At 34.3% G+C, this 22,362-nt stretch overlaps 2 protein-coding genes across 16 annotated transcripts; one reads left to right on the top strand and one right to left on the bottom strand.

Annotated features, from left to right (window-relative positions):
• The first annotated feature begins 3,863 nt into the window (after positions 1 to 3,863).
• Positions 3,864 to 14,728, top strand: LOC131010673 (histone-lysine N-methyltransferase ATXR7-like). Of its 13 annotated transcripts, none has more exons than XM_057938314.1 (17): positions 3,864 to 4,078; positions 4,164 to 4,740; positions 4,818 to 4,937; positions 6,254 to 6,958; positions 7,078 to 7,371; positions 7,552 to 8,157; positions 8,247 to 8,607; positions 8,701 to 8,793; positions 8,935 to 9,353; positions 9,430 to 9,552; positions 9,826 to 9,906; positions 10,356 to 10,409; positions 10,506 to 10,657; positions 11,336 to 11,466; positions 11,897 to 12,115; positions 12,718 to 12,786; positions 13,554 to 13,892. In XM_057938314.1, the coding sequence occupies exons 2-14, from the start codon at positions 4,387 to 4,389 to the stop codon at positions 11,355 to 11,357; spliced, it is 3,384 nt and encodes a 1,127-aa protein (XP_057794297.1). In that variant the 5' UTR covers positions 3,864 to 4,078; positions 4,164 to 4,386; the 3' UTR covers positions 11,358 to 11,466; positions 11,897 to 12,115; positions 12,718 to 12,786; positions 13,554 to 13,892. The 13 variants fall into 13 exon arrangements, with proteins under 13 accessions (XP_057794297.1, XP_057794296.1, XP_057794308.1 ...); XM_057938315.1 differs by adding an exon at positions 13,278 to 13,332 and having other exon boundaries at positions 3,898 to 4,740; positions 13,440 to 13,892; XM_057938317.1 differs by lacking the exon at positions 13,554 to 13,892 and adding an exon at positions 14,511 to 14,728 and having other exon boundaries at positions 3,898 to 4,740.
• A 1,151-nt stretch (positions 14,729 to 15,879) lies between these two features.
• Positions 15,880 to 20,749, bottom strand: LOC131010686 (histone deacetylase 19). 3 transcript variants are annotated; one of them, XM_057938344.1, is made up of 7 exons: positions 20,618 to 20,749; positions 19,521 to 20,091; positions 18,477 to 18,917; positions 17,669 to 17,899; positions 16,946 to 17,016; positions 16,807 to 16,864; positions 15,880 to 16,235 (listed from the first exon to the last, which is right to left on the bottom strand). In XM_057938344.1, exons 2-7 carry the CDS (start codon positions 20,046 to 20,048, stop codon positions 16,170 to 16,172), a joined length of 1,395 nt encoding a protein of 464 aa, XP_057794327.1. In that variant the 5' UTR covers positions 20,049 to 20,091; positions 20,618 to 20,749; the 3' UTR covers positions 15,880 to 16,169. The 3 variants fall into 3 exon arrangements, with proteins under 3 accessions (XP_057794327.1, XP_057794329.1, XP_057794328.1); XM_057938346.1 differs by having other exon boundaries at positions 19,521 to 20,054; positions 20,618 to 20,739; XM_057938345.1 differs by lacking the exon at positions 20,618 to 20,749 and adding an exon at positions 20,491 to 20,509.
• Positions 20,750 to 22,362: the final 1,613 nt, after the last annotated feature.

Below are 22,362 nucleotides of genomic sequence, written 5' to 3' on the forward strand. Positions count from 1 at the left end.
ATATATATATATATATATATATATATATATATATAGGGGGCCGCTCCAATGAGACCCCTAATTTTAGTGAGATCTAGGGCACGATCTGGTGCGTTTATTTTATCAATCCTATGCTGATATTGTATCTGGAGGGTGATTTTTTTTCACAGGGTTCGAATCCTGGAGGGAGCAGAATATTTTAAATTTTGTTATTCATCAGCATATACTGCATTGTTCATCAGTATATACAGCCCTGTTCATCAGTATATATGTCTTATTCATTACGAATTTTTTAAATTTTATTTTTCATCAGTATATACATCTTGTTCATTAGATATACGTTTTGTTCATTAGTATTATATGTCTTATTCATTGTCCTAGTGTTTCACGAAAATTATGGGGTCTCACTGGAGCGCGCCCCTATATATATATTATCTTAGTGTAATAAAAAAATCAAACATTTAAAGTCTTAAAAAATAATAAAAATAAAATAACATTGAAAAAAATAATTAAAAAAGTCATAATACACTAAGCCACATTTGATTGGGTGTTTTTAGAGGTTGAAAAGGAAATCAAGTAATTGAATCCATTACTTGTTGTTTGGTTTGGGTAATGAGATAATCATTACCCTTACTTGAGGGTAACTCAATCACCCAATTTATTACCCCTCAAAATAGAGAGGAAACAAAAGAAAGGGAATCACTTACTAATGATTCTTTTTCATTGTTAAACCAAACACTCAATAAAAGTAATGGTTATTGTTACCATTCCACTCATTTATCTGATTTCATTCCCTTTTCATTCCTCTACTCGAACCAAACGAGCACTAAGAAGGCGTTTAATATGCATCAAAATAAACAAATTTATTCTTCATATTATTCATGTTTATCCAAATTCTGGCATTCATCTCTAAACGAGTAAATCAAAATCTACATCTTAGTTGACTGAATTTTTTGAACTTAAAACACTAAAAAGCAATCTAAATAACATATTTATACAATATATACTCTACATATGATGCATGCATTAATGAAATCATATAAAGTCAAGCATTAAATATATTAAACTTTTACTTGTTTTGCGACGATGGAGGGAGGTGATGGCAGGGAAGTTGCTCGGGAAGGACAAGTAGCGATTGGCAAGCATGGACGACGAGGATGGGATGTTAGGAAAGTAGTTAGGATTTAAAAATTAAGTCATGAGACGTAGACGTACTATATATAATTTTATTAAAAATTCAAAATATACTTGAATAATAATAATAATAATAATAATAATAATAATAATAATAATAATAATAATAATAATAATAATAATAGTAAGTAGTTTAAATATATTACGTTTTACGGTTTGGTTTGGTCTATAATTTTAAAAAATCAAAACCTAAACTATAAATCATAAACCAAAAATCATATCTTTTCAAAAATATAAAACAAACCTTATTTTTCGAACCATAAACCAAATCAAATTGCATAAATACAATATGATCTACGGTTTAACAAAATTATGAACACCCTTAATTGTACGTATATATTCACACACACACACACACATATATATATATATGTGTGTGTGTGTGTGTGTGTGTTTGTGTTTTCATATATGTTATTCTATTTCGTTATTAGTTAACAAACTCATAAATTATAAAATTCCTCGCATTCATTTTTTGAAAAGAAAAAAAATGAATTGTATTCTTTCTGTAAAAGAATTTTTTATTCACGCACAAGGTGCAATCCAAAGCGCAATACAAAGTTACACACTGATAAAATGAGTTAAATTACAACAATTTAAGGCAATGAGATGGATTACAAATTCAATCACCCAAACTATAACAAGCATTACTATGAAATAGATTTGATTTTCAAAACCTAAACTTCACTTTAATCATCTCGATAAGGTTGTCGCAGCAACTCGACTAGTTCTTGAATACTATCTCATTTTGATGAATCCATAAGTTCCATATAAGACGGAGTATCATGCCCGACATAATTAATTCCAAGCCAACTATAGCACTTGACCCAGACGAATAGAAGAAAAATAAGTGTTCAATAGATCCACCTTGTGTGCAGTAGAAAGGGCACATGTCATCATCAAGCTCGCATAATACTCATATTTTCAATAGATTTTCTGTGTTGGAATCCTATCTTGAAAAGGTTTCCAACAAAATGAGCTTGCCTTGCTTGGAGCAAATATGCACCAGATATTTTTCAGATTTTCATCCGCCCATCATCCTTGAATGCTTTCTTTTCAATCTCAAAATAAACCAACTTTGAAGAGTAAATTCCATTGTTTTCTGCAACCCATGTCCAGCCATCCTATTTGTTTAGAGTTGGCTTGAACATGTCAATAAGAGATATTAAACTAACAAAGAATTCTTTCTCTCACTCAAATAAATCCCTCTTCCATTTCCATTCTCACTCCCACATATTATCTATTCATGTTTCTTTATATTTGAGGCATATTTTCTTATCTATTGCTACTCTAAATAGCCTGTTAAAGCTACTTAGAAGACTATTGTCACCTACCCATACATTATGCAAAAAATTTGTATTGCCTCCATCCCCAATTTTCCTCAAACCAAGTAGCAAAGAGAATATGTTTGCACAAATCTTTCCACCAAACCGATCCTCTTTCCAACTCCCAATTTCTCATTTCCCTTACATTTCTCCCACTATCCATTATCACCCTATAATTTGAAAATTAGACCTTACACCACAGAGAATCACTTTCCACTCTCAATCTCCAACTCCATTTTTCCCACAAACTCTTATTAAACTATTCTACTTGATTAATCCTCAGAATGAAAATTTAAAATGCCTTATTCCTTAAGTTATATGTGAAAAATGTCATCTTTTATAAACATAAACATTTTATGCCATATTCTTTAAATACCATTTGATTTGATGAGTTTGCTTGGTTTTTTGTGAAAGTCTTACACATTTGACCGATTTGACAGCTATCAGTCATAAAAATCAACGATTTGACAGTTATAAGTCAAGAGTACATATGAACGGTGGGTGGCTAGATCATGTGTCCGCCCATTGTTGATTTTTATGACTGATAGTTGTCAAATTGGTCAAATGTGTAAGACTTTAACAGAAAACCAAGCAAACTCATCACCATCAAAGGGTAAAATAGGTACTTCACATAATTAGGGCATAAAATGCTTAAGTTTATAAAGTAGGGCATTTTTTATATACAACATAAGGAATATGACATTTTTGCCTATTAACACTAATCCTTAACCCTCCATCATCTTTTCTCTTACAAAAATTATCCAACGCAACCCACTCTATCTTCTTATCCCTCTCATCTCCTTACCCCAAAGAAAATCTCTTTGAAGTGTGATAATTTTTCTGATCACTTCAGAGAGAGCGCGAAACAAAAAGAAATAACATATAGGTATGTTAGACAACACCGACTTTAGCATAAAATTTTTTGCACCAAAATAATAAAGATATTTATTTTCCCATCTATTCAATCTTCTACGCATGATGTCAAACACGGGCAGCCACATAGCTTCTTTTCTTGAATGGATTTCTATCAGGACTCCAAGATATTTGAAGGGCAAAGAGCTTATTTTGCAATTTAGCTCCACATAATATTTCTCCAAATTTTCGTCAAGATACTTTTTCGAAAGTTGACTTACAAATTTACAATCCAAAAATGAATTGCATCAATATTTACTAATTCTAAAATATTCTACGGGTAATGATGGGGTACTAACTACTAACATTGTTTTCTTTCCCTAAAACACAAAATAAAATAATGGCATTGTTTGCTTTTAACATTAAATACTTAAGCATTTTTTCTATTTATATAAGAAAACAAAAATCGATATATTCCATGATATCCATCTCAATCGGGAACAGTGGATATGGATTTCCATGAAATTTTATAGTATATGATCAAAATAATTAATACTCCAATATAAAAATTTATATTACGAGATGCGGAGCCCTAGATGCTGCTGTGTTGATATATCACTAATTTTCTCACTGATGTATTGCATTCGCAGCTACTTCCTCGTTATCTTCTCTCTCTCAATTCTGTGTTTCCCTTCTCCCTCCCCAAGCTCATTCTGCATTCTGTATCGGAGGTAAGACTTCTATTCCCTCCCCCTCTCCAATCTTACGAATTGAAAAAAGATTTAAATAATCTAATTAAGGATTGCCGATTTCAAGTGAAAATCAATCAACGGACAGCTACTCGATTGGATCAGCTAAGATTTCGTTGATTTCCAAGTCTTTGTTGATGAATCATAAGAGGCATTGAAGCTTTAGGTGATTCATTGTTAAAAGCCATCATCTTGTGAAAACGGGAGTAGTCTGGGGGATAATGGAGACAGACTCCACAAATTGCAGTTTTGTAGTCATTAAAGATTATTATCCGTCTTAAAGTGGGGCCATGACGAGTACCGAATTGAATTCGAACGGGGAGGACGCTCAAGTGTCGCGAATTCACGATGCTGCCGGCGCATTTGTTAGCGGCTGGATGTATGTGAATCAAAACGGTCAGATGTGTGGCCCTTATATCCAGCAACAGTTATACGAGGGTATATATTCCGGTTTCTTGCCGGGGGAGCTCCCCGTTTATCCGATTATCAATGGGAATCTCCTCAATGCAGTGCCCCTCAGCTACTTTAACCAATTCCCTGACCATGTTGCGACTGGTTTCATCTACTTGAATGCGAAGGAGTCTACGAATGATGCCCACGGCTCCATCCCCAACAACAGTGATGCAGATGAAAGCTTCCCTCTGGTATGTATGGAAAAGAGATGAAGAATTTGTTGTTAAACCTTGAATATTAATTTTGACATGTTTGTTGGTGCTGACAGACAGGAGATGACGAGTCTTGTTGGCTGTTTGAGGATGGCGAGGGTACAAGACAGGGACCACACTCGCTTAATGAGCTTTACTCCTGGTGTCACTATGGATATATGAGCGATTCTGTGATGGTAACAAACTACTATCTTCATATTGGAATAATTTGTAGTCACCTACTTATGAAGGTTATTTCCATTTGACTGAGATGAATCAAGCAATCATATTACCTTTTAGACCACTCCGCTGTATTTATCTGTATGTTTGTGACTACTTGTATGAATGTATGCGCCTGTGTGGGAGGGACATTTAGTGTTCCAGGCAAAGAGGGAACTATACTATTTGTTTTATTGTTCTCTGCACGTTTATCATAGTTTGTTGATTGGTAATTAAATTTGGAAATTATACGTATGACTGAAGTATGGAGATTGCTACTGGTTGTATCTCTGCTGTGAGCAGAGAGTTGAAAAAGTGATTTTGCTACTATATTATGGCCATTCCATTTTGAGAACGAAGATTGATGAAGCACCCCTTCTTTTGGACCATCTTCATTCGGAAAAGAAACAAAATTAGAAAAAGTAAACTGAAGGAGAAAAATGAAGATCGTCTCATTTCTGTCTAACGTTTGGATTTTGTTATTACCTTCCTCAAAAGGTGGATCCATAATTTTTACCAAATACAACTTTATACAAGAATCTGTCTGATGCATGAGAACAGTTGCAGTGAACAAATATTTGAATTCCACTCGGCCTTTTTCTATACATTTCTATGCAAAGGCTTTTGAACTTCTCTTTGCTTGGTTTTTAACAAGGAATTCATAGAAGTGGTTTAATGTATTTATTTTTTTGGCTCATGTATTTGTTGTGGAGTTCTTAAACTTCTGGAGCAGTTTTCTAACACTGTTTTTTCAATTGAAATTTTTGAATTAATCCCGCCATACAAAGATTATTGGAAAAATTGTTTTGCCCCTGTTTATTAAATGGGATAAATTGGTTAATAATGCATGTTAACTAAGGGTATATTTGTAATAGGATGGAAGAAATACTACTTCACACTTTCAGACGTTTAAGTCTTTAATGTACTTAAGAAAGTAAAATTACATATGAACTTCCTACTATAATCTAATCTACTCATCCAAAAAAAAAGAGAGAGTTGATTTCAAAGCACATTAAGTAGGGGTATACTGAGGAAAAAAAACACTTAATTTGAGGTAAGTGGACTAAAATTTGGGATGGACAAAAGAGGAATATTGGGCTATGTATTTAGGACAGAGAAAGGAGTTAATATGGAAAAAGATATTGGGGAGGAAAGCATCCAATATATGTTGGAGAGGGAAGAACACTCATAATTGTAGATATCCTCAAATGTGTATTTGATGCTTTTTTTCTCTACGAGTTACCTTAGCTTTTGATTCATCCTTTGTTGTTACTCTCATGGTATGCTTTTGCAGGTATATCATGCTGAAAATAAGTGTAAACCCTTGAATTTGGCAACACTGCTGAACACTTGGAGAAAAGCTAGAATTCGAGCTGTCACCACACATGATAACAATAATGAAGGCACTGACTTAGCACTGGACTTGGTGTCTGAAATTTCTGAAGTAGTTTGTTCGCAGCTTCACTTTGGAATTATGAAAACAGCCCGCAAAGTTTTACTTGATGAGATAGTTGGCTCCATAATTTGTGATTCTCTTGCCATGAAGAGAACTCAGAAGAATCCTAAGATTGTACCAGTCATTGAGTCTGTGAAACCTATTTCTTCAGATGGAAGAGTAATAGGTACTCAGACATCAGAGAAAAATGAGAGGCAGCCTGAAAACCCTGTCGAGAAGGACTATGCCATTGGGGATGAAGTAGATGTAGAGCATACTGTTGATAGCGAAAAATGTTATGGGGGTGAGACCATGAAACCTCCTCCTAACATGAAATCAATTGGAAGTTTCGAGAACTTTTGTGCTGCATGTATGGTTGTTAGCAGGACAATTTTTTGTTCTTGCTTGCAAGTCATGTGGAATGCCATCTTTTATGATCCTGTAGCTGATTATTCATCTGCTTGGAGAAAGAAAAAACGCTGGTACGCTCCTGGTTATGTTGCTGGGCAAAGCATTCCCTACAAAGAATACTCCCAGCCAATTGAGAAGCTACCGACTGACTCTGTATGTATTGATATTTATAATATCTTTTAGGTTTTAAGTCCTTGTAATGTGTGTGTGTGTGTGTTTTTTTTTTTCCTTCTAAATTTTGATTTATTTTCTGACGGCTAGTACACGAACAGGATTCCTCTAGCTCTGAGGTAGATTGCCCTCCAGGTTTTGAACCAGAAAGAATTTCAGTGGTTGTTGAAACAAAATCACCATCAGTTTCTCCACTCTCTGAAAGAGAGGGATCTTCTAATGAAATTCTGTTGAGCCACGATACTTCTTATGATGAAATGGGAGCCATCTTAGAATATGTAATGAATGATCTTCATTCTTCAGCAAAGTTGTCATTAGTACATCACTTTGAAAGACTTGTGGATGAGGAAGTGAAAGAAGTAGTTGATGTTCCTCAAAAGAGTCCAATTAATGAGGTAATTGTTTGAAGCTTTGTCTTTCTCTGGGTCACACATACGTGCGCGTGCTCATATGCACGCATCTGTGTGTCCACCAATTCCTTAGAAGAACACTTTCTCATGGTGCTTTGGTTTTTTTTTTTTCTTTCTTGATATGTATGTGATTATATTTTAATTTAAAGTGCCAAATCCTGGCAGGTCACTTTCTGCTCGTCTCATCTGCACAGCCATACAAGTGAATATCAATCTCATAAAGCTCTTTGTGCTTCGGCACCTACATGGTCAGATGATCACCTATGTCCAGCTCAAAGTGAAAAGCATCCGTTGCATCAAACTGTAGTTCTCTGTCATGAAGTTTCCATGGCAAATGTACCCAAGGTTGCATTTCAGAAACTGCGTATACATTTAGTGGATCCGACTAATATTGAAGTAGATGAATTGTGCCCACGTCTGTGTGAAGAAGATACAATATTAGATGTTCCATTAGTTTTCTCCAGGGGGGTATTTCAGAATTTGCCTGTGCATCTAGAAGATGCTAGCAATGTAGCAGTTAGTGATGAATTGTGGCCACCTAAATCTAAGGAATTGACTGAACATTGTGCTTTATCACCAATTTTCCAAGTAAAGGCCTCTAAATTAGATGAGCACATGGGGAAAACCTCTTTGCAGGTAGCATTGATGATAATCCGGTCGAGAATTTATGACTCTGTCATCAGAACATTGAGACCTTTATATTCTGATGATGTAATTGAGAAAGCTATAATAATGGCATGTTCTTTGAGAAGTCATGAATTAGGCAACGACGTAAGTTTCACGGTTCCAGATTATTGAATATCTGAAGTTCATTGAATAAAGTACATCTGTTTGCTCAATTTTTTATTTTGCTCTATCAGGGATCTGCAGATTGCATGGATATAGAAAAACCGTATGTTGCTGAGAGATTCTCTGAAGCGACTTTACTAACAGGAAAATATGTATATTCTCGGAGGAGTAAGTTGGGCTGTAAAAGGTCAGCCCCATTTTTCAAGGCTCTGATGATGGGAGAAAATGATCATCCAAAACTAGCACCCAAAAGGTCAAGGAAAAGTCGTACCCATAAAAAACCAGATCAGGCTGCACAAGTTGACACTATTATTCCTAATTTCGAGAAAAAGGCCTCAAAACCTGACACTAATGTTAGTATACGTCGGGTAAAGGGATCAGCCGGTCATATTCGCAGACAGACGTCCGAGAAAGTTGTTTCTTCCCTTCAAGGTATTTTACTATCTTTAATTCCTAAGTTTTACAGATGGTGCTAAAGGTGTTTGCTGATTTCTTCATGAATGCTGACAAATTATATGTTTGAAGATGATTCAGGCAGTAAGACACAGGCTCCTTCCTTTTCTACTAAGAACCACTATAATCCTGAGCTGATTACAAGTGCCTCAAAAGTACCAAAATGTTGGTCTCATAACTCAATTCTCTTAGCTTTATTTATCTCTCTGAATTTCATATTTATGAAATCAAATCAAGTTGTTGAGCAGTAGTCCATTAATAATAACAACTGTGTCATAAGTCATCTGATTTCGTTTTCCCATGCAGCAAATAAGGTCTCAAAACTTAAAAGGAAGCATCTGAATGATAATATACAACATCCTCAATCTGGTAAGGTCCAGAAACTAGCAAATGGCACCCCAAAACAAGCAGTGCCTAAACAGGTTGACAGGCACCAGACCAAGAGAAGTCAGTGTAGGATGGTGAGACCTTGTCCACAGTCTGATGGTTGTGCACGGACATCCATAAATGGGTGGGAATGGCGTAAATGGGCTTCTGAGGCTAGTCCAGCTGAAAGGGCTCGTGTAAGGGGAAATCATATCCGTTCTCTCTATATTAATTCTGAGTGTAGTGGAAATCATTCAGCCAGTGTTAAGGGACTTTCTGCAAGAACAAACAGGGTCAAGTTGCGTAACCTTCTTGCTGCTGCAGAGGGTGCTGATCTTCTTAAAGCAACACAGTTGAAGGTAATTGGAGGATAAATCTTTGTGGCATTTCCTGAACCCTTGTATAATCAATAATTAACAATTTTTCTATGCCCAGGCGAGGAAGAAACGGTTACGTTTCCAACGAAGTAAGATACATGACTGGGGTCTCGTTGCTCTGGAGCCAATTGAGGCAGAGGACTTTGTTATTGAATATGTTGGAGAACTTATTCGCCCTAGTGTAAGATTGCCATTTTTTCTCTTGTTAAGGAGGGCTGTGTCAAACTTGCTTGTGACACTTCCTTTAGATTATACGTTTTAGCTTCTGTAAATTTGTGAACATACACCTACTATTTTTCAACCAAAGTCCAAATTTTGGGATGTGATAAGTGTACTATGGCACCATTAGAATTTGGAAAATAGAAAATGTTTCTGTATTCTGTCATTGTCATTTCAGTTCAATTCAATTATTTCTTTCTTTCTATTAACACATTTTGATTACTTGACTCTCTAGATATCTGACATACGCGAGCGCCAATATGAAAAGATGGGGATTGGGAGCAGTTATCTTTTTAGATTAGATGACGGTTATGTGGTAAGTTACAGATTAATATTTGAATATGCTCAGCTTAACAGCATAATTCTGATAAACATTTAATTGCATATGTGCATATTTATGGTTCTTTAGTATGCTTCATCCTTTATTATTGATTTTTGACAACACACATCATTATTTCGTTCTCTATTGTAGCCGTTAATTTACTTCATTGAACTTTTCATTTTACCTTACCCAGTTATGCCCTTTTACATTCATGTTGGATCATTTCATGTTTTGGTCAATTGATCTGTTAGGGCTTCCTGCTTCGTTGTTCAGTTAGTTCCTTTTGATGTTGCTAGTTTTCCATTTACCTGCATTGGTTAATTGCTCAGTCTTAAGCTCTACGTAATGAAATGCCTTAAGAAGAATGACATGATATTTATGATCTCAATATGGTAAGATCACAATTCAAAGAGAGAAACATCATTGGATGCATTTGCTTGCAGGTTGATGCCACAAAACGTGGAGGGATTGCAAGATTTATAAATCATTCTTGTGAGGTAATTATTGCAAAAGGTCATAAATATGTTGCATTGAGTCACTGGTGTGATGCAGTCACCCTAAATGAGACCGCATTGGTGTTTTCTTGATTTCAGCCTAATTGCTATACAAAGGTCATCAGTGTGGAGGGGCAGAAAAAGATCTTCATATACGCAAAGCGTCATATCTCTGCTGGCGAAGAACTCACATACAATTACAAGTTCCCGTTGGAGGAGAAAAAGATACCTTGCAACTGTGGTTCTAAGAGGTAAGATAAATGATGCGGAATAGTAATTAATATATCCATAGGCTTCTACAGTTACGCAGTTGTGCCATACACTGTCATATATATTTGCATCATTGAGCATGACTTTGGCATTGAAACTTTGCTTTTAGCAAATGCAGAGAAAACTGAATGGGTATTTTATATTTATGCCGGATGTTTTCTTTATTTTGATTAAATGGCAAATTGCATGGAACCAGGTTCCTGTCTTAGTTGTGTCGTTATGGTGGGGCCACTTATTTGATGGCAAGACATCATTGACATGTTTAAGTTATCATATTTTTTTAGTTGGATGTTTAATTTGTCATTGCTCTCATGGTTGAAATCCTTGAGGTATTATAATCATGTCATTCTGTTACAATGTCCTGTTCTGTTAATGTCAAGATAAACTACATGTGATTTAGTAAATTCACTTCTGTGTTAACCGGACCTCCTTACTGATAAGGTTTGATTATTTGTATAACTGTATTGATTAGCTAATATCTCAAAAATCTCTGACATAATTAGGGTTTAGCAAATAATGTGATTTTTTATTCTAAAAGGATAGCTCAATTCCATTATTTGTGTTCTAAATAATTGTTCTGTGTCTGCTGCTGATTACTTTTTCACATGTGATATGGTGGCATCTCTGCTAACTGGCTCTGCTAATGAACTATCTTGTAGGTGCCGTGGCTCATTGAATTGATGCTGGATGAAAATTTTGCTGATGTGCTGTAACCATCAATGACTGGAATAACTGACACTTCTGTTACCTGGGGCTATCACTAGAGGTGGCATTTGCTCGGAAATCCTTGGTAATTTCTAATTCCCTTTATCCATTTTGAATTTGCTAGATCATGCCCTTATTCATCGCGGTTACAATGAACCAAAGTTGGACTTCAGCATCTTTGCCCTCTTCGCTTCAAGGGCTTATTTCGTGCATGTGATGAGGCATCATTGATCCATAAACCACAATATTTGTTTGTTGTTAAAATTGGTAAGGCACATGCATTGTCAGATTGTGCCGATTGCACTCTAGCTGAAATTACACTTTCAAGCTACAGCTTGTGTTAGATAAATTATCCAACCCTTTTCACTCAAGGAGCTACAACTAAACCTATTTCATCCACCCATTTCTTCAAAGACAATCTGATATATAATCGACCATAACCATAAATGTGTCAACTATGGTCTTGTAACTTCCATGCATTTAGATGGTTGATCCTACTTATATTCCCTTTTCAGGTCACGAACTGCTTCAGCAGCGGTTACTTGAAATATGTTCCAGGATCTCCATTTCATGTTGATAGTGAAAAATGATGACCATTACCAACTCAACCCATGTGAATATTCTTGTAGATATCTTGCAGATGAGTTTCTCCTCTTAAGAACTGAAAAATTGTTGTTCCTTGCATTTCTTTCTGGAACAGTTTTTGGATCCAATGCCTTGTACAAAAGATACTGGTAAATTTTCAAATATATTCCATAACTTATATAAAATGCATTTTTTTATAAGAGTTTGGTAATATTCTGCCATGTATGGGCAGTTGTGATACATCATACAAGTAATGCTTTCCTTAGAAACCAAAGCTCTAATAGATCCGTTGAAATAGAAGTTGTATCTGCGTTTTACAGCCTGTTCCCGTACATTTATCAACTTATTCAGCCTACCAATCTCTTGCATTACATTTGTCACTGAATTTGAATAATTAAGTGCAAGATCCTGTATGACAACCTTTCTTCTATGGATATTTTGCATGAGCCCAGCCCCAGTTTTTGATTTTGAACTTTTGCCTTCGAGTTACAGCTGAAGCAACTGATATCAAAAGCCTGTAACCACAAGTGTGCCCAATTTCTTGCAGTAGGCTACTTGTGATGAATTGGCACCCAGTTGGCAATTTTAGAATAGTATAATTTTTCCTTGCGAATCTTGATCGTAGAGGCTAAATTTACACACTGGCGTTTTGGTTGATGACTTGAATTTAAAGAATGATTGGCAAATATTTTTGAAGAGAGTGCAAATCCCAATTACTCTTCCTTTTCTTTTTCACTTTCGTACTGCGCAGGGAGAAGGAAGTAGTCTCTGTATACATGCGAAACGAAACGCCTAGCAGATTTTTTGTCAAGACATGCTGGTATGTCTCTTTCTACTTCTTTATCTACCATAGCCAACCATTTAAAGTGCGTTAAATAAAGGGTTTAGCGTTTAGGTTTATGAGTTGCTTTGAACATCAAATAATGCCGAAAAGGGCCATAGGAAAGGGGAACTGGGGTGACTTTTAGTGCTAAGAGAACTCACTAACGCAGATTAACTGATTAGGTTACCCTCATAAGTGAACAAGTATCAACGACTTGTCGTTTGCTTATTGGTTGGTTTTGTTTTTCAATGTATCAAATGCTCTTTCAAGAAGCCATATTTGTGGCTCACACAAGAGAATGGATTTTACAAGTGTTTGTTACCTTTTTGGTCACATTATTATCCAACAAGATAAAGACAAGCTGTCTAGATGGAGTATAACTAACGGAAGTGGAAAAATTGTATTGCTTATTAATTTCACCCCAAAATGTTTGCTGAAATCTCGAGTGGTGCGCATCTATTTTTACTCATCTCTCTCAATTTGTTCAGTTGCTGATAGTAAAATCTAAATCTTTTGAAGCAAAGAGCACTCTTTGGGCCTTAGGTATTTCGAAATCCTTGTTCGTTGATAAATTCATGAATTTTCATTAAGCCGTGGACTTCTAATCTTATTTAACCAAGTTGGTTTTAAATTTTATGTTACCAATGCAGTATTATTTTTACATTAGAATTTTCTGGAAGGACTTGAAGAAACATTTAAAAGCTCACGGAATCTGTAAAACTCGGTAAATTTACAAGGGTTTAGTGAAAAACTTTGAAATGTAGGTGCCAAAGCCAAAGCATCAATTTTCCTCTCCATACATGAAACAAGATCTGACCTGAATGTATGGGATTATGGACCACGACCACGAGCATTTTAGCTGTATATGTCACCCTATGGTAAGGCTGAGAAACTAGGGTACGAATCTCAATCCCCCAACTAAAAATTTTGAATGGGATTATGAGAAAAAAAAAATTAAGATAAATATATATATGAGTAGGTTTTATTGAATTTTCATGTAAGGATAAATTTGCCTATTCACACAAAGTTTGTAGTTTTTATATGTTTCTCTATGCATGAATACAGTTCGTTTCTTTATTATATAACTAAAATGGGTTTTTTTTTTTCTTCATTAGCTCTTTCTACATATCCATATCAAATTATGATATCAAGGTAATTTGGAAAAGAAAAATATACTCCCTTCATTCGTCCAAAAAAAATAGTTGTAGAAGGGGACAAGAAGGATTTTAATAAAAAATAGTTGACTGTATTGTGAGTGGAGAAATGGCTCCACTTAAAAAATAGTGTTAATAATGATAATTAATTGTATTGTGAGTGGAGAAATGAGCCCAACATGTGATAGAAAGTTTTCAAAAATGGAAATGGATTAATTTTTGTATCATACGTCCCAAAATGAAAAAAAAAAAAAAAGACAAGGAAAAGACTATATTTTGTGGACGGAGGGAGTATGTAAAATCTATGCACATTTTGTAAATGTGACTAATTTCCCTCCGAATTGGAGAATTTTCTTACTAGAAATTGGCTGTAAAAAAGTGTGTATTTTCTTACATTTTCATATATGTAGATATTTTTGCGCTCACATTTTTTCATTAAGTAAACCTGAGTGTGCAAGCATGAATCCAAATCTTGAATGAATCAGTAGGTCTTGATCAACAAATATGAAATAAGATGTTCTACCCACATTCTATTTTTCATGTTTTCAATTATGTTTTGATCTACAGGGTTGTCTATCAAATGCGTTAAAAACTTGATTGTGAAAGACAAGATAAAGCAATCATCAATAAAAGAGATGTTAACTGACAAAGCAAGCTCAATTTGATTCAGTATTTCAAGTGATAAGCAGAGTTAATGTTGTAAAACTGGAGGGATTAATGTGTAGAAGTCTCCAGAATTTGTAGATATAATGAAGGTTGTTTGGCATCCAAGGTAGAGTTTTTGTCCGACCTTAGCTCAAATGGGAGAGTAAGGAATAAGCTGCATCACTTGATGTTGCCGGATCCTTGGGTTGTCGGTTCGAATCCGGCAGGTCGGAATTTCTTCTACTTTTTACTACAACGTTTACCACAAAATCATATCTCTATACATAATTTGTAAATTTTTACCAAGAAAACATGCTTCATTATTTGATTATTGGATGTAGAAGAAAATAAAGACTTTGCAGCTTCACGCATGTGGTATGCTTCTTCTGAATTCAGGCTATATTTTGCATTTTACAGAATTTGTTATTTGTGATGTGCTCTGCAACAGGGAAAATGCACTAGCTTTTTTGAATTAGAAAATGCATTAGCTTTAATTAATCATATATTCGTATACAAACTGCCGAGGCTAAGGCTAAGCCTAACACGTAGTCAAATCTTAAAGCTTGTAGGTGTGTTCCAGACATGATTTATTTATTCTTAGAAGTACTTTTTCTAAAAATTATTAGTATTTGATATTAAGTGAAATCATTGTTCAGATTTGTAAAATAAATATCAGTTCTACCTTAACATCGAAACTCACCAACTCCGAACCAATCTCGTGAAATGCAGATTTTTTATACTCTCTCCGTCCCACGAATCTCGACACGTTTGGTTTCGACACAGAAATTAAAAAAATGTAGATTAATATTTTAAGCGACACGTTTGGTTTCGACACAGAAATTAAAAAATTGTAGATTAATATTTTAAGCGTGTAAGTAATAAAGTATAAGAGTGATAAAGTAAGAGAGAATGTAATTAAGACACCTTATTTTTAGACTAATTATTACCTTATTTGAAAATGTGTGAAGATTCGTGGAACGATCCAAAAAGGAATACGTGTCAAAATTCGTGGAACAGTCCAAAAAGAAATACGTGTCAAGATTCGTGGAACAGAGGGAGTAATAATTAGACTTAATTTATGGAGTTTTTGTTCTTATAATTTTAGTAATATTTCCAATTCAATTCTTGATTCGTTCCATAGAGATAATTAATTACATAGCATTAAAAAATGGAATTTAGAATAGTCTTGTTGCTGCACCAATGATAAACATCAAGCCTCAATCGAGTGCGTAAGAACTTCCACGGATACTAAATTGCAAATACATACAGCAAACAAACAAACATATATATGTGAAGATGCCTAAAGTTAGTCTGTTTCATTACTAAGAAAATGAATTTAAGCAAGGAGACAGAGTAATAACATAAATACTATCTCACCTCATCAGCTCAAGATATGCCACCACCGAGTGGATTGATATGCTTGCATAAATTTACAAGTAATCCTAGTTATACAGATCCCTCATGCAAAGGCATGTCTGAATCGCCGACGTGGTCTATAGATTTGCGCAATGAAGCATTTCTAGAATTTCAATTGTTTTACACCAAAATGACTTACTATGGTATGGAGGTAGTGCAATAGCTTTAGGCGAGGGGTTCAGAGCATTTCAGGTCAACTTCCCTATTCGGCTCATCCTCTTTGGCGTCATCCTACAACAAAAAATACAATGGCATCGATCATTGATAATTACAAATTTGTAACATTTCTCAGTTATTTTGTACATGTGCGAAGAACAGACATTTTCACTATGTATTATTCTTTTAGATTAGGGCTCCAAACATCTTGCGAATAAACGAAGTGAAATATTCTAGTTTTTAATCTAAGTAGAGCATGATGCGTACTTCTTCCTAAATCCATCCATTCAGACAATGAAAAAGTAAATGGAGTTTCCCATTCGCATATATGCAATATACTACTCTGTAGAAATAACTCAACAATCAACCTTTACACAATGTGTTGTGTATCGCTATTTAGTATTTTGTATAAAGGAATACCTATCTATCTATTTATAAAAATATATCAAGAATAAAACTATAGACTAGGTTTATAAGTATAATGCTAAGAGCTGTATGCAGCGGTGGACTAGGTCAAATTTTAAGGAAAAGCAGAAGTTGTGGAAATACCTAACATGGTAAATGTAGATAATCATTACCAAATACTATGATTTTGAGCCTACAACAGTTACTTTTAAGAAAGATAAATTAGAACGCATTTAAGTACCATGTCTTTTGGTTCAGGTTCAGGGAATTCACTCTTCACTCTTCCTGGTAGAGGCTTTCTGCACAGGGAAAAATATTCAAAAGCCTTCAGACAAAAGAATAGATATTCTAAAGGAAGTGCACAGATAACAAAGATGTACCGCTCATCATCAATATCCATATCAGAGTCAGGATCATATCTCTCATCCTCTCCATCATGATCTTCTTCCATCTGAATACAAAACATGTTAAGAACAGTTAATATAGAGTTTCCAAAGGTTGATACCTTTAAATTTTAACTGTTTAGAGGATAGATGAACGTAACATTTGCAAATATTATATCATCGGTTTAATTGAAATTATCGATTCATCGACACACATATACTATTAAGTGCGAGTCAGTAATTCTGATCTTCCTTTTTCTTTCACAAAGTTGCTTGTGCTTATTTGCGGAAAAGGTCATATAAAAATATTTTCATCTGTTATTTCAGTTGTCTTGGGAAACAAAAAGAGAGGTATAATAATCTAATATCTAATAGATGCATAAAATGACTATACATAAACTTTAGTACCATATTCATATGAGCTGCTTCAGTTCTTTTGTAGTTGCATTTTAAGGTCAGGAATAGAATGCCAGAAATGTGGCATCAATTTTTCAATATGTATCCTGCTATTTGGGTGAATTAGATCTTTAATGTCAGTGGAGAGCAACTCAAAGATAGTGCAGAGAATGCAAACAAGCAAGGAGCCATTATGTGTTGGAAGTGGCGCTCACTCAGTACTGGCGCAATAAAACCTAGGCATTCTATAAAAATGTTGCATGCCATATTATTAGCTAAAGGCGTACAATTATAAGAAACCTAACTATTGGATGCAAAACTAACCTGTGGTAGTTCACTATCTGGTGGCCGCTCCTGGAACTGGACACTTGGTGCATGCTGAAGCCTTGAGAGATTATCAAGAAGCTTTGATCTGATCTCTTCCAATAAATGACGGGAGTTCTTATTTTCCATGTTACTTGGAGCAACATGCAGAGTATAATCAGGGCCAAAATATTCATAGTATTCATGTTGTGGCATCTTGTCATCAAGTTCAATACCAAGTGCTACACCTGTCTGTAAAATCACATTCGTCAATCATTAGTAAGAGAGACTACCATAACAACAGACTGGGAAAGGAGGTGGTGGGGGGGTGGGGGTTACATATTGAAAAGATCATACATATTAATTTAGAGGAAGCATGTCAAAACCTTTTCATTTTCCATGAAAATTAAGATGCGGGCTTGGGAATGGGGAGTGTACTCTATGTCACTGTTCCATTTATGAGAGACATCTCTACATTGACAGTGTATGCTCACAGATGACAATTTTCTATAGGAAACACACTTCTCATAAGGCTTTCTAAAGCAACAAACAATGTAGCTTTGCTTTGAATCATAAAGGAATATACGTTTGTTTTTCAAGCAATTTCATAACATGGACAATGCTAAAATTTGGCATCTGTTATCCTACTAGCATGTCTGAATCTCATCTATATATTAAATTCTACAATGGGTTGAGGTGCGTATGAGTAATATTGAGTTTCATTTTCATAAAATTCAATTTATCAGATAACTTTTCTGCAGAAACAGCACAAAAATAAAACTGATTGATAATTTGGTTCAAAGTGATAGTTGAAGACTAAATGGCTTACCTCATAACACCAGCAACGAGCAACATTACGTATAGTGTAACCACCACCACCTAACAACAGTAGAGGCACGTTGAATGATCTCATAAACTTTACACACTCGGCATGGCCTTTAATGGAGAGATTAAAGCATCCTAACCGATCTCCAGACAGCGAGTCTGCACCACATTGTAATACTACAGCACCAGGTTTAAAAATTTCCATAACCTTTCCCATTATTGGCTTAAATAGAGACTGATAGCTTTCGTCATCAATTCCATCATCCAAGGGAACATTCAAAGAGTAATATTTTCCCTTCCCATATCCAATGTCTCGTACATCGCCTGTACCAGGAAAATAATCTCCAAATTTATGAAAGGAAACAGTCATCACCCTGTCTGTAGTGTAAAATGCTTCCTCAACTCCATCACCATGGTGAATATCAATGTCTACATACAGAACACGCTGCAAAAAGGAAATGAATTAAATTAGAAAATAATAAAATGTCAATGTACAGATGCAGTACCAATTACTTTTTTCAAATTTCAATTAACATGCTCCAAAGATCCAATAAATGCAGGACAAATCCTGGTGGTTATGCAGCAAAGAAGAAGATTAAATTATTTTAGGACTTAAGAGAATGAAGCTGGGCAATTGAAACACCAGAGGTATCTGGACAGCAATAATCATGACATAAATTTGTCAAAAACAAATTATAAAAAAACTTAATATGGACTCCAATCTGTTCAAAATTGCTGAAATCAAAGACTAGAGTCACAAACATTAATATAATTTAGTGGAATGAGTTAGCCTTCTTCATGGTTAAGTTCTTTTTTTCAACTCGGCATCAAATCAACTAAGAAATACTTCATGCTAAGAAAGATTAGCTTGGTATGCTTAGAATAAATTTATAAGATAAGTTTTAGTTGAGACGAGCTGTAGCAACATAAGGAAACAACAACAGATTCTCAAAAACACATATTTCTTGTAAGATGCTGCTCCAGATTCCTGCAATCCAAGAAATCTGGAAATACAAAACAGAAAAGAGGGCACATAAGTAGAACCAACCTCATGAACTTTTAGAAGTTCTAAGATAGCCAGCACGATGTCATTCACATAGCAAAAACCAGAAGCCTCGCATTTCTTGGCATGATGCAACCCACCAGCCCAATTCACTGCTATATCACAATGTCCATGATTCAGCTTCACGGCCCCACCAACTGAACCACCAGCATAAGTCTGGCAGAACGAGTAGAGACCATCAAATACAGGACAGTCTTCACCAACATTAAACCTCTTCAGCTGCCTGAGCTGCTCCTGTTGCGTCTCTGGTGTGATGCTCCTCAGAAAAGAAACATAATCATCGGCATGAAATCTGCAGAGATCTTTGTCCCTAGCGGGATTCGGCTTGAGAACGTGCATATGCTGCAACAATCCATAATGTGCAAGAAGGAAGTGCGTCATGCGAATCCTGTGCGGCTTCATCGGGTGACCTTGCCCATAGTAATAATTCCCGACCTCTGGGTCATAGAAATAGCTTACTTTCCGCTTGACCCCATCGGCTCCAGATGCTAAAGAATTGCCTCCGGTATCCATTCACCACTGAGAAATAGGTTACTTTTAATCACCGAAACAACAACTGAAGATTGCAACAAATGAATTGATAATTAGAGAATGAACTAGGTCAAGCACGCCAACGACAGGAAAATAATTTATTAAGATTCACAGAAGAACAATTAGCTAGTCAGTAGAAAAATTGGCTAAATCGTCAATTGAGGATTTAGTTTGTGAAAGACAAAGCAAAATCTAAGCTTGAATGCAACTACAACTCAAACCTGTGGGTTTTTTTTTTTTAATTCGCAAATCGTAATATAATAAAGCAAAAAGATTAAGCGATAATCTATCAAAGAAATTGTTCAAATAAAACAACAAATCAACATTTGTCTACAAATACTACAAAAAAAAAAAAAGGAATAAAAAGAGTAGCGGGAAAGTTTTAGTTCTGAGATTTAAGAAGTTAAATTTATTCAAAAGAAACCTCAACATCAAAAGCAGCTAGTAATCGAAGCAACACGAGGAGAAATCACAAGTAATAATCGAGTGCACACAGAGAAAAAGGGATTAGCGAATGTAGCAGCGAGAAGCTAGAGAGAGAGAGAATTTACCGAAGAGGTGAAGAAGGTTGGAAGTTGAATATGAATTTAAGCGGCCGAGCTTCCGATACAAAGCTAAACGGGATTTCGGCGTTAGGTATTTATTAATTAATTATTCATTTATTTCTTTTCTTTTTCTTTTTTATTTTGTTTCTTTATAGTATTCTATTCAGTGAATTGGACCGGAACTTTCTTGAATTTTGTTAGTTGATGATTCAAATTTAGATTTATTTCTTACTTTTACGTCATAAATAGATTGACTTACATAATTCAAACAGGTGGAAATTATGAAGTTTGAATATATTACTATGACCTATGAGTAATTATATAATTGGTATATTACATTGGCTAGTTATATTATTCATTGACACCTTACGCAGCAGCGTAAATAAAAATTCTATGATAAAAAGTTTGCCAAAATATTAGTACTATATTGTATACACATGATATTTGACATCTCTCTTTCTGTAAGGACAAAGTCCAGAAAATATAAAGGCTAGAGGTCTAAGATAGGATTGTTTTATTGTTATTATTATTCAAAACTGAGGCAATTAGATTTGGATATAAGAATGAAGAGTGGTCCTACTCCTAGGTTACATATCATATGTGATGAAGAGAAAAAATGAGGAGCACCAAAGAAGAAAGACACTAAATGCTCTGATTGGTGGAATCAATCTATATATAATATAAAAGAGGAGTTTATCTATATATAATATAAAAGAGGAGTTTAGCGTAAACTTTTTTCCACCAAAATTTCTCTCTCTTTATTTTTTTTTTTTTGTAGTTTTTGATTCTCTTTTAAAATCATCAACTTTAATTTATAAAAAAATATTCAATATGGGTGTTAAATTAAAGATAATGACGATATCTTTAATTTGATGTAAAAATTATAAAAAATAAATTTAAAATCAATAAATTATTATAGTTTAAAGTCACAAAATTATTTTTTTTCTCTCCTCTCTCTTCTCTCCTCTATCGTATCCTCTCTCATTTCTCATTTTTTAAATGTTACGGTTCTTTCATTCATTTTTTCATATTCTTTCATTTTTTTTTATGTGTTTACTATATATTAATAAATTGAATAGTTTAATTTTGTAGTAGCACATTTATTTAAATTTATTGAAATTGTATACATTTTATTTTTGAAAATGAATGATACATATCTCATGTTAAACCCTTTATTTTTCCACTTTCCAATTGATAAAAAATTGTATATGTTGATAGTAACTTTATTTTAAAATTTGAGCATAAACAAAATGACCACATAAATATGATTTAAATATGTATTCGAAAACTATATTAATCTATAGTTATACTATATGTAAATAAATAGTTTTTTACATCTTAGAATACTATATGATCCATAATGATACTTATTATCATCTATACTTGCTTTTGATATTTCATAATTTATATATTTATACACATTATCAATTAAATCAGTTAATTGCTATTTTAAAAATTGAAAATTCGAATGTTTTCAGATTGATATTTTTATTGAGATTATATTGTGGATAATTTATTTTTTATTGAGATCATATATATTTATATTTACTTATATATATATATATATATATATATTTAATATTTATTTATTTAAACTATTGTTCAATTTCGATGAAGTCGTGCATCGCACGAGCGGGCACATACTAGTTTTAAAATAAATTAGGAGAAAGATATCAACATTGTGAATAATAGATGGTCTCATTTCGCAAGATGGCAAAAAGGTAGTTATTCAGCATCAACACGCAACCAAT

The sequence above is a fragment of the Salvia miltiorrhiza genome, chromosome 2 (assembly GCF_028751815.1).
Source record: "Salvia miltiorrhiza cultivar Shanhuang (shh) chromosome 2, IMPLAD_Smil_shh, whole genome shotgun sequence".
Taxonomy (NCBI): Eukaryota; Viridiplantae; Streptophyta; class Magnoliopsida; order Lamiales; family Lamiaceae; genus Salvia; species Salvia miltiorrhiza.

What these genes read in the sequence shown, in the direction of transcription:
- LOC131010673 (XM_057938314.1), top strand. Translation starts at nt 4,387, where the DNA reads ATGACGAGTACCGAATTGAATTCGAACGGGGAGGACGCTCAAGTGTCG. An exon ending in AGTTGTTTCTTCCCTTCAAG is followed by an intron (nt 8,608 to 8,700) that starts GTATTTTACTAT and finishes ATATGTTTGAAG; the next exon opens with ATGATTCAGGCAGTAAGACA. An exon ending in TGCCTCAAAAGTACCAAAAT is followed by an intron (nt 8,794 to 8,934) that starts GTTGGTCTCATA and finishes TTTCCCATGCAG; the next exon opens with CAAATAAGGTCTCAAAACTT.
- LOC131010686 (XM_057938344.1), bottom strand. Translation starts at nt 20,048, where the DNA reads ATGGATACCGGAGGCAATTCTTTAGCATCTGGAGCCGATGGGGTCAAG. An exon ending in AACTTCTAAAAGTTCATGAG is followed by an intron (nt 18,918 to 19,520) that starts GTTGGTTCTACT and finishes TCCTTTTTGCAG; the next exon opens with CGTGTTCTGTATGTAGACAT. An exon ending in ATGGATATTGATGATGAGCG is followed by an intron (nt 16,865 to 16,945) that starts GTACATCTTTGT and finishes TTCCCTGTGCAG; the next exon opens with AAAGCCTCTACCAGGAAGAG.